The 10,586-nt window shown below is 40.1% G+C and overlaps 1 protein-coding gene across 1 annotated transcript; it reads right to left on the reverse strand.

Moving 5' to 3' along the window:
• Window positions 1-1,157: 1,157 nt before the first annotated feature.
• LOC110870178 lies at window positions 1,158-1,760 on the reverse strand. Its single transcript, XM_022119381.1, has one exon. It carries the CDS (start codon window positions 1,758-1,760, stop codon window positions 1,158-1,160), a length of 603 nt encoding a protein of 200 aa, XP_021975073.1.
• Between the last annotated feature and the right edge of the window lie 8,826 nt (window positions 1,761-10,586).

The following is a 10,586-nucleotide window of genomic DNA, read 5'->3' on the forward strand; positions in this document are numbered from 1 at the left end:
AAGCATCTCGCATCCACATTCCAATTCCAAAATCCGTCGAACTCATACGCCCCGTTTATCCTTGTACGATAACTCAGCGGTGTCCTAAAACTCTCAACACACCAACTCACGTACATGGAAATTACTACACATATTTATCATGCTTAGGTTATTCATGCTATATATTCAATCATTCATACTTGCAAACTACTTGTCATTGTTAAAACGTGAGCGCTATAGGAGTAGAACACCGCCCATTGGTTGGGTCATTGTTAAGTATTCAATTGTATAACGGTATTGTTCATTGCGATGGCAAGATTACGCTCATGGAATCTTTGGTTTGACATTTAGGTAGTGCATACTAGTATGTAATTTGACTTAGTATACAAATGTCATGCTGGATTGAGATAATCTTTTATACGTATGCTATGTAATTAAAATTGTATACTCACCAACTTTGTATTGATCGTATTTTAATACATCTTGCAGGAAATTGATGATGCTATTCAAGAAAGCTACTAAGGATGAACTAGAAACGCACCTATTTAATTTTCATTAAGTAATTCCCTTTGTTTCTTTACATTCAAGTTGCAAACATATTGTATCTTGATTTCCAAAACAATGTATCTCTATTTAGAATGAAATGAAATATGGTTTAATTAAATATTGTCACACTCATATTTTTTTGTTTCTCTTTTTTATAACTTGGAGTTAATTACACAAATAGTCTCTGTCATTCATTTTAAAATATGTCGTTTTATAAATTTCTGGATATATCGTTACGATTTACTTATTTTTATTTATGTTTTGGTATAAGTTTTATTCAAATCAAGTTGTATGTAATATAATTAATAACGTACAAGTCATCAAAACAGGAATGTATATTCAAGGTTTCATTTTTTTTCCTTTTACAATCTTAAATGCGATGTATTATAAAATTCTGGGTTTGCCATTATGACATGATTATTATATCAACGTTTCAATGTGAAATTTTCCGCAAGAAAAACACTATTGTATCAATCGTTGAAACCGAGCGTTACAAATTTTAATACCCTGTCGTAACGCAAATTCAAGCCATCTGATTTTCTAACCGGTCCAAATAGTAGACTGAAATCCGACTTAGGGTTAAAACGCGAATTAAGTAAAAATAAAATAAAATAAAATAAAATGTAAAAGCATCAATGTGATTTTGTGCTACAACGTGAATGCAATAGTACACTACCATTAACCGGCAACACGAGCTCACAATCCATATGCAACGTAAACTTAACCTCACCCAACGGACCAACTTTCCACATTGTTTTCGAACTCCCCTTCAACACAAACAGCATCAACCTACTTTTCTTCATCGATTGATCCGTCAAATACTGCTCTTCCCGCGGCAGCGGTATCGGCGACGACTCGACAACATAGTTCAAATCCACAGTCCCATTCCTCGGCACATCAAACGGGTCCGCCACCAACCGCGCTATACGTACACCATGGTAACCGAGCAACAACCTCGTATCGTAAAAGCTCGCGTGGGCTTTCCGGTTATGGTTCTCCGCGCGGATCACGAGCGTTAGTTTAACCGCGAAAACGTCCCCATTGTAGTAGATGTTATCTAAGCGCGCTGCACGGACAGAAAGGAGAGGGACTTTCGGGCGTAGCACGAGGTAACCCGAGAAAATGACGATTCCGGCGATGATGATGGTGGTGGCAATGATGGAGCATACGATGGCGAAGCACCAGACAACCGGGTTGGTGCGGCGTTGGCGACCGAGTGTGGGTGGTTTTGGCATTGGTAGGACTAGGAGGGGGTGAAGTGTAAATAGTTGGGCAGCATAGAGGGGTGGGAAGTGTAAATGGTTAATTTATGGGGGGTTAAATGGGGTTTGAAAATTGAAATAGGAGAAATAATAATAGGTGGTTTATAGAAATGGGAGTTGGTTGGGTCTAATGTGTGGGAAAGGTTAAGGTACGTTACCTTGGACTAAAGCCACCCTTGTATTTGTTATTATTATTTTGTACATAACTTTTGGGTTATAGTTACATTGGGTTTGAAGGTTTCTATAAATGTATTAGACTTCCACATTGTTTATTTGAGAAGGTAGATTGGTGTTTAAGCAAGCATAGTTAGTTTTTTTGTATGCATAATACATGTAATATTAAAACAAATATGGCAAACCTTTTTCGTGTTCTACAGGTAACCTCTTTTCGTGAATTTATAATACGCCTGATGCATGTATATAAACAAAATATGTGAAGGAAGAGAAAGAGTTGGTAGTGGCGGACTCATAAATTATTTGTAGGGGTGCGTATGAGTCGTTCAACCATATTTGTTGGGTAAGTCCGCCACTGAGTGTTCGTAGTTAAACCCAACCTGCCAATGAGGTAGTGGTGGAGTGGTTGGGCAAAGAATTTGTGTTTCTTGAGACTCAAGTTCGATTCCCACTCTACTCATTATTTTCTGTGGCATCCAGGTGAAGAGCGAATACAGGTGGCGTCGGTTCGACTTGAATGTTATGCGAGGTTTTACCGATTATTCCACTGTTGTGCCTTCGGGCGGGTGGAGGTTGGGATTCCGTGCATCTGGGGAGAGCAAGGGGCTGGCGACGGTCGAGTAGTCGACCTTGACCACAGCGCCCGGTGTCACGATTGTTGACACGTCGTTTCTTTCCGTAAAATAAAAAGTTAAACCCATCCTAAATTGTTGTTTTTATGATGGGACATTTTTACACATATATCTTGTGTATCTAATATAGAAACAAATTTAAGTAACAAATTGAGAGAGTCGTATAAGTATTTATACGTAATTATTATTATTATTATTACTATTATTATTATTATTATTATTATTATTATTATTATTACAGCAAGAAACATATGAGATTACGTCCTACCTTTTCTAGGAAATGTAAAAGATTATTTTTCTAGTCACAAATTAGTTGCTGAAATTTTGAACGAAGATTCACAATCCATTTTTTGAACAAGCCGATGTATGACCAGAAGTTTTCCTTCTTCAGATGGAAGTATCTCCTATATGTATGGTAGTACACTATTTAGTATTTTGCACATTACCAAAAAAAAAAAAAGTGTACCTAGTTGAGAGTCATCAATTGGGGTGTAAACGAGCTGGGCCGAGCCTGAGCTCGCCTCGTCATATTTTTATGAAATTTGAGCTCGAGCTCGGCTCGGTTCGAGCTTATTTATTTGAGCTCGAGTTCAGCTCGCAAGTAAAACCCAAAGCTCGAGCTCGGCTCAAGTTATTTTAAAAACAACCTCAGATGAGCTAAAGACTCGGCTCGAGCTCGCTTCAATATCGCTTAAACGAGCCAAAGCTCAGTTCGAGCTCGGGTCGCCAATGTTATATCATTATTATTAAATTATATATAAAATAAATAAATTTTGTTTGGGCTCGTTTAGGCTCGCAAGTCTAAACGAGCTTTGTATTTCAGGCTCTAGCTCGGGCTCGTTAAAGCTCGGCTCATTTGAGCTTTTAACCAAGCCGATAACGAGTAGCTCTCGAGCCCCTGAACTTATTTACACCCCTACTCATCAATGATAAAAAGCATATTTGGTAATAGATAGAGGCATACCATTCATAATTATATTATAATAAAACATCTTACAATCAGTGGTGGATTCAGAATTATTTCTCATGAGGGTCGGAAGTTTTGATTGTTGGTTGTCTATCACTAATTTTTTTTGGTTCGGATCGGGTCACATAATAAAAACATAAAACCAAATTTCTAGGCAAAAGAATTTTCAAAACCCAAATGGTAAAGCCGAAAAAATCAAAACCTGATCAAACACATCATGAATACCAAAAAACCGAAACCAAACAGATTTTTAAAGCCCAAAAACCGAATTTCAGTTTTCCATGAGTTTGATCCTAGAAACAACTAAAATGATCCATACACACCTCTAGAACTGGCGTCCATAGGCGTCTCGACAGAATCCCCAATTGAATTTTTTGTTTGAAAATCGACTTGTAGGTGGTGTGGTTAATAAAAAATGTCAGCCATCGGTTTTTTTTTTTTTTCGGTAGGTTTATTTTGTAATTATCTAAAATGAGTGGGCTAAGTGGTGTTTGGATTTAACTATTTAAAATGGTTATGGGTATATTTTGGTTTAATGGTACATGTTTTGTTTGAAATAGATTTGTTTAGGCCTATAAATGAACCGAACGGACATGAATATAGACATGTTCGTGTTACATTCCATAATGATAATTTACATTGAGATAATTGGTAAACGGGCTACAAGGTGCGCCGCTACTGTTCGTGTTTGTTTATTTAATTTTAACCGAACACGAACATATAATCGAACATATTTTTTTGTTCGTATTTGTTCATTAAGAACTCAGGCTTGTTCGTGTTCGTTTATGTTCGTTTGTTTAAAATCTAAACGAACAGTTCACGAATATAAACGAACACAAATTAACGTAATTGAACAAATATAAACAAACACAATTTAACATTAGTGAACACAAACAAAAAAAAAAAGTCTAATATATTACAGTTTATTTGGAAACACATCTAAATTAGGGTTCATAGATGGTAAAATTAAGTAGGTTTTTATATAAATATTAAGTAAGTTATCAGTTACGATCTAAGAAAAAATTTTAAATTTCATTTGTTTAATTCTATAAAATGTTAAAGTTGTTTTATATTTTTATTTAAATATTATTAAGTGCACTTTTCTTGAGTTGTTAAAATTTCATGAGGTCGAGTTTACACTTTTGTGAAGGTCAGTGTCGAAATTTTATAAGGTTCGACATAGATTTAAAGCCATAGTAAACAAAATAAAAAACTTCATAGGGCACCAATGATTACAATACGAAAGGAAATTATATACTTGGTATTTAGATAGAAGAACAAATGAGTTGAAAATAAAGGGTGGCAAAGGGTTCATGTTTAATACGAGTTTTATTTTTTTTTTTAGAAAATGGCGGGTAATTCAATTAAAACAAACATACCTTAAGCAAGGTGCTCAAGGCCCAAATCAGTAGCAGTACAGGAAAAGGGAAACAAAAAAATTTACAGACAGTTATTTCAGAAACGTTACGAAGAAACAACCGAAAAATTGAAGCCACTCCATTTTTCCCATGTTATGCCTGAGATTCCAGCCCGGTTCTTAATCCATACGAACGACGTCGCCTTTATGTCAGCCAGCAATTTACCAATTGTAGGGGTTTTTTGTTTGAATATCTTATCGTTTCGCATCCTCCATATACACCAACAGGTTGCAGCCACTGCTACCAGAACTGCCCTTTTTACCACTTTTTGACATTTGAGAGAAGATATTGCTTCCAGCAGTTGAACAATACTCAGGGTATACCGAGGGAGTGGTATTTTCAGCCATTGAAATATCAAGGTCCATGTATTCTGAGCAAACTCACAACTAACCAGTAGATGGTTTACCGATTCTAACGCGTCGTCGCATAAAGCACATGTCGTGGAGGGAATCTGAATCCGACGCATCTGAAGAGCTTCCCTTGTTGCGATCCGATCTTGAACGACTCGCCATAGAAAGCAATTCACCTTCTTTGGTATCCAATGCAGCCAGTTAAGAACTCTTGTCTCCCGAATAGTAATGATATGATCCAGCGCAGCCCTTAGATTACGAACAAGGAATTCATTAGTTGAAGTACCTGTTTTCCATAGCCAAACATCTTCATTCGGGGTCATCACCATATTGTTTAGGAGATCGGTACATGAGGCCCATTCCGCTACATGTTCGGCCCGAGACAAGGTATTCTCGCTATCCCATAACCATATCGCGCGATCTTGTACTCGAGAGTATCGTTCGGAAATTTTGCATCTTTTTTTATTTTCAAGCAAATACAAACTGGGGAACAACTCCTTTAGCGTGTAATTGCCGACCCATCTGTCCAGCCAAAATAATATTTTGTCTCCTTTACCCACTTTAGGAACCAATCTATCTTGAACGTTAATAGATTGACTTTGTGATAACCGGCCCATGTTCACGATTGCCTTCCATACACCTCCAATAGAGTTTTTCATGGGAATAAAGGAATGGTTTCTTACCCCGCCGTGAATTGCCGTAATCGTTCTCGCCCATAACGAATCATTGTCATTTTTGTATTTGACACACCATTTAACCATTAGAGCTTTGTTAGTGGAAGCTAGGCTCCCCACCCCCAACCCACCCACATCTTTAGGTGCTACAACTTTATACCACGGTACCCAACTCACCTTGTTCGCTTCCATACATCCACCCCATAGGAATTTACGTCTTAACCTTTCTAATTGTTTTAGCACTTGTAATGGAGCATTAAAAAGCGAAAGATAATACGTCGGAAGGTTACCTAGAACCGCCTCAATGAGTGTTGCTCTCCCGCCGAAAGATAGTGTTCGTGCCTTCCACAATGTTAGTTTTTTCTCAAACCTTTCAATGACGGGTTTCCAACTCCTTACTAGGCCCATGTTGGCGCCAACCGGGAGTCCGAGATAGTTGAATGGTAAGGGCCCCGTTTTGCATCCGAGAACCGAAGCCATACATGCAATGTCATCGTTTGTAACCCCCACCCCAAATAATTGGCTTTTTGTGAAATTTACCTTAAGTCCGGAGGACAAGTGGAAGCACCTCAAGAGTCTAGAAAGGTTGTGAAAGTTCAACTCGGACCATTCGCCCACAAACAAAACATCATCAGCGTAAAGTAAGTGTGAAATGGTTGGTCCGCCATTTGGCGTGGAAAAGCCTTTGAAAATACCTTGAGAATTGGCACACACCGTAGCAACGTGGAGCGCTTCCATGGCGATTATAAATAAAAGAGGGGATAGCGGGTCACCTTGTCGAACACCTCGCTCCAAAGCGAATTCACTAGTGGGGGATCCATTCACGAGAACGGATGATCTTGCCGTAGATAGTAAACCCGTGACCCACTTCCTCCATAACATGGGAAATCTCATTTGCGAGAGGACGGAATCTAAAAACTCCCAACTCAGCGAGTCAAAAGCTTTTTCAAAGTCTACTTTGAACAAAAGCATCTTGCCTTTAGTTTTCTTCACACTAGACACTAGCTCGTTGACAATTAGAGGGCCTTCCAAGATGCTCCGACCTTCTATATATGCCGTTTGGGTGTCCGAAATTAGGTGTCCAATAACCTGTTTCAACCTTTTGGCTAGGATTTTGGATATTAACTTCGAGATGCAGCCAGTGAGACTGATGGGTCTGAATTCACTGATGAGTTGAGGATCATTGGATTTAGGGGCCAGAATGATAAAACTCGAGTTACATCCTCTATTTAATGAGCCGTGAACGTAAAAATGATCAAGGACGTTGACGAGATCCGATTCAAAGGTGCTCCAAAAGTGTTTAATAAAGCTGAAAGTGAACCCGTCAGGGCCCGGGGCTTTGTCCCCACCACATTCCCAAACGGCCTCCTTTATTTCTTCTTTTGAGAAACGCTTCACCAACATGGCAGATTGTTCAATGGATATGGTCTTAAAAGAGTTATTTGAGAATGATGGACGATTCTTGTTCGCTTCCTTGAAGAGCCCTTCGAAATAAGACTTTATTTCTTCTTTTAGTCTGTCGGGTTGCGAGGTCCACACACCATTAAAATTCAGCCCATTTATTCGGTTATGCTTTTGATGCCCTTTAATGATACCGTGGAAAAAAGCCGTGTTTTCGTCACCTTCCGTCACCCATTTGGCCTTTGCCCGTTGCTTCAAGTTTTCCAAATTAGTGTCTTCTATTTCAGCCATAGTTTTTACCCAACTGACTCTATTCCTGATTTCTTCCTCTGAAAGCACAGCCGATTCAGCTTTGAGGTCTAATTCTTCAATTTTCTTTGAAAGGTCAGCCACTAGGTGTCGATTCCTCTGATATATCTTTCTATACCAAGGTTTTAGTGCAATTTTGACCGCCTTCAGTCGCTGGCACATCAATTTATCTGGTGGATAGAAGGTGCGTACCCCTGCATATGCGTTTTTTACAATGTCCTCTAATCCCTCCTCTTTTAGCCACGAGTTGTAGAATCGAAACGGAGGAGCACCGTAAAATTCATCGGAACAAGTTAATAAAAGAGGTCGATGGTCAGACCTGTACCTTGGCAGACCCGTGAGTTTGGCCCTCGGCCAGTTAGATAGGAATGAATGGCAAACCAATACTCTGTCAATTTTGCTGAACTTGTGACCGTCATCCGACATGTGCGTGAATGAACAAGCGGACATCGCATATTCCGATAAACCCACAGTACGTATGAATTGATTGAAGTCCTCAGCTTGTTGCGGATTAAATTTCGAGTTTTTCCGCTCATTTGGTTCTCGGACACAATTAAAATCTCCCATAAATATCCAGCACCCCGTATAAGAGTTTATGAGTTCTATAAGATCTGACCACAAGTTTCTTTTTAGCTGGGAGTCATGGGGAGCATATATATTAACCACGTTAAGCTCTATCCCCCTGTTTCTGAGTTCACCTATTGTTGCGAGAAAGAGTCGATTTGAGACTGATGTTTTCCGGGTAAAAACGGATGGGTCCCAAATATTCAGTAGGCCACCAGATCTACCACTTGCATTTACCGACTCGGACTCGTAAATTGGATTACCCCAGAAATTTGTTACCTGTATATTCGCTGAGTCAGAGAATTGTGTTTCCTGAATGCCAATGAAGTTTACGTTATTCGACCTCCTCAGTTCTCTGATATGATCCGCTTTCATGGGATCGCCTGCCCCTCGAATGTTGGAAGACAAAAAATTCATTTTTTAACATTTGACACCTGCACCTCGTTGACCTGTTTCCTCAAATCAGCTTCCAAACCAGCCATATCAAATCCGAGACACTCGCCTACTTCTTTGGTCAACATAACTTCATTTTCTGCAGCCGTGTTCTCCACTTGATTATCGCCTTCATTGTGAGTCGAACTAGAATCCTCTGATTGAACACAACCTTTGTTCCTAATTTTCGAGCACTCGCCGTTTCTATTCGCCCACAATGTGTCCTTCATTTTCATCGAGGGGAACTTGAATTTCGATTTCTTTGTATTACCCTTCCGAATAACCGACGGCGATACCTGTTCTGCAACAGCTGGGGTTGTGATTGGGGGGTTGTTTAAATCGATTGGGATCGCCTTCTTATTAACTTGCTTCAGTAATTCTCTAAGGTTAAACGGATCAGGGGAATCCTCCAGGTCTGTGTTATGTGAGATGGGCTTCAGAGCTGACATATTAACATTGGGCTCATTCGGAGGTGTTTCCCCAATACAGACATCTTCTTCAAATAGCTCATTTAAGCCCAACACTGAGTCTTTGGCCCAAAGATCTAAATTACGTACATGTGGGGGAGGGGGTGGGGTATCAAAAGGGCCCACAGAAGAGTTGTTGTCATCCGAATCGGTGGTCCCCTTTTTTGAGCCACTGCCATAGTAGGATGATTTGCATGGGGAATGGACACTAGCCGCCTTTATGTTACTGTTATTGTTAATCGGGTCCCCGTTTTTTGATGCCGTCTTTTCGCCTTCCAAGGAGCAGTTGTGCGAGCCAGACTGTCCATATTCCGGCGATATATCTTCATTACTCCGATCACCGGATATTGCCGGAGAGATGAAGAAATCTCCGGTGATATCTTCCGAAATAAAGATTTCATGAGGGTGCCCGTTCCATGCAATAGTTAGTTTGCTGTTTATACGTGCCACGTTATCAGTAATAATACCTACCGTACTAACCGAGAGGTCCGTATCTTCGTCATTTGCCTTGGAAGGTATTACCACCGAACCTATCAGCCCCCCGATCTGATCGAAAGTGCCCGGACCCCAGAACTTCAAAGGCACTCCCCTAATAGAGACTTTTGCCAACCGCTGATACGGCAAGTGTCTACCGTCCCAAACGTGAAGGTCCTTAAACCATTTCTCCCAGTCGTCTTTTTTATTTTCCAAGAAGTTTCGTGCCTCAGTTTGATTCCCAAATGTTAGTAAGATTCTCAGCCCCCCATATACTTTGTATTGAAACCAGCCAATCCATCATCCGTTAGTGTCTGTTGGAGACGTTTGAGATCGTATGGGTTACGTAATTCTGCCACCAGTGCTGAGTACCTCCACCGTTTCGATGCCTCGCTTTCTACCACTGTAATACTCACCTCAGTTTCTGGAACGGTTGCATGTTTGATACCTGTAATAACCTCTGCGTATGTTCTGGCGTCGTTTACGTGTAACGGAACGTTTGTAGCGTTTCTTGTATCATCCACCGCCCGGTTGTATCTGGCGTTAGTTGTCGGTTTATTCGGAGGATGTTTCCACTGTTGTTTCTCCTCTTCTTTAGCGAATTTAGCCGGCTAAACAAATATTTTTCTATGGTCAATTCTAACCGAGCCGAGATCCCCAGCCATATACATGACGTCTCTGACATCTTCAAATCTAATAAAGCCAAAAGTATTTCCTTTTTTGTCCCTTTTCCTTGGAACATAAGCATCAGTCATTGTCCCGAAACCACTGAACACCTCCCATAACAGATAACTAGAACAATCTTCAGGTAGATTGCCGATGAAGAAAGTGGTTTCCTTCACCGGTGGTTTCCTATGGATCTTGTCGTCGTCTATAAGCCGTCTTCCTTTGTATCTAGCAATCCTCCATCGTTCTTCCTGCCCTTCGCCTAATCTCC

Source organism: Helianthus annuus, chromosome 8 (assembly GCF_002127325.2).
Source record: "Helianthus annuus cultivar XRQ/B chromosome 8, HanXRQr2.0-SUNRISE, whole genome shotgun sequence".
Lineage (NCBI taxonomy): Eukaryota > Viridiplantae > Streptophyta > Magnoliopsida > Asterales > Asteraceae > Helianthus > Helianthus annuus.

Excerpts from the sequence above, each read along its gene's own strand:
- LOC110870178 (XM_022119381.1), bottom strand. The coding sequence starts at position 1,760 with ATGCCAAAACCACCCACACTCGGTCGCCAACGCCGCACCAACCCGGTT.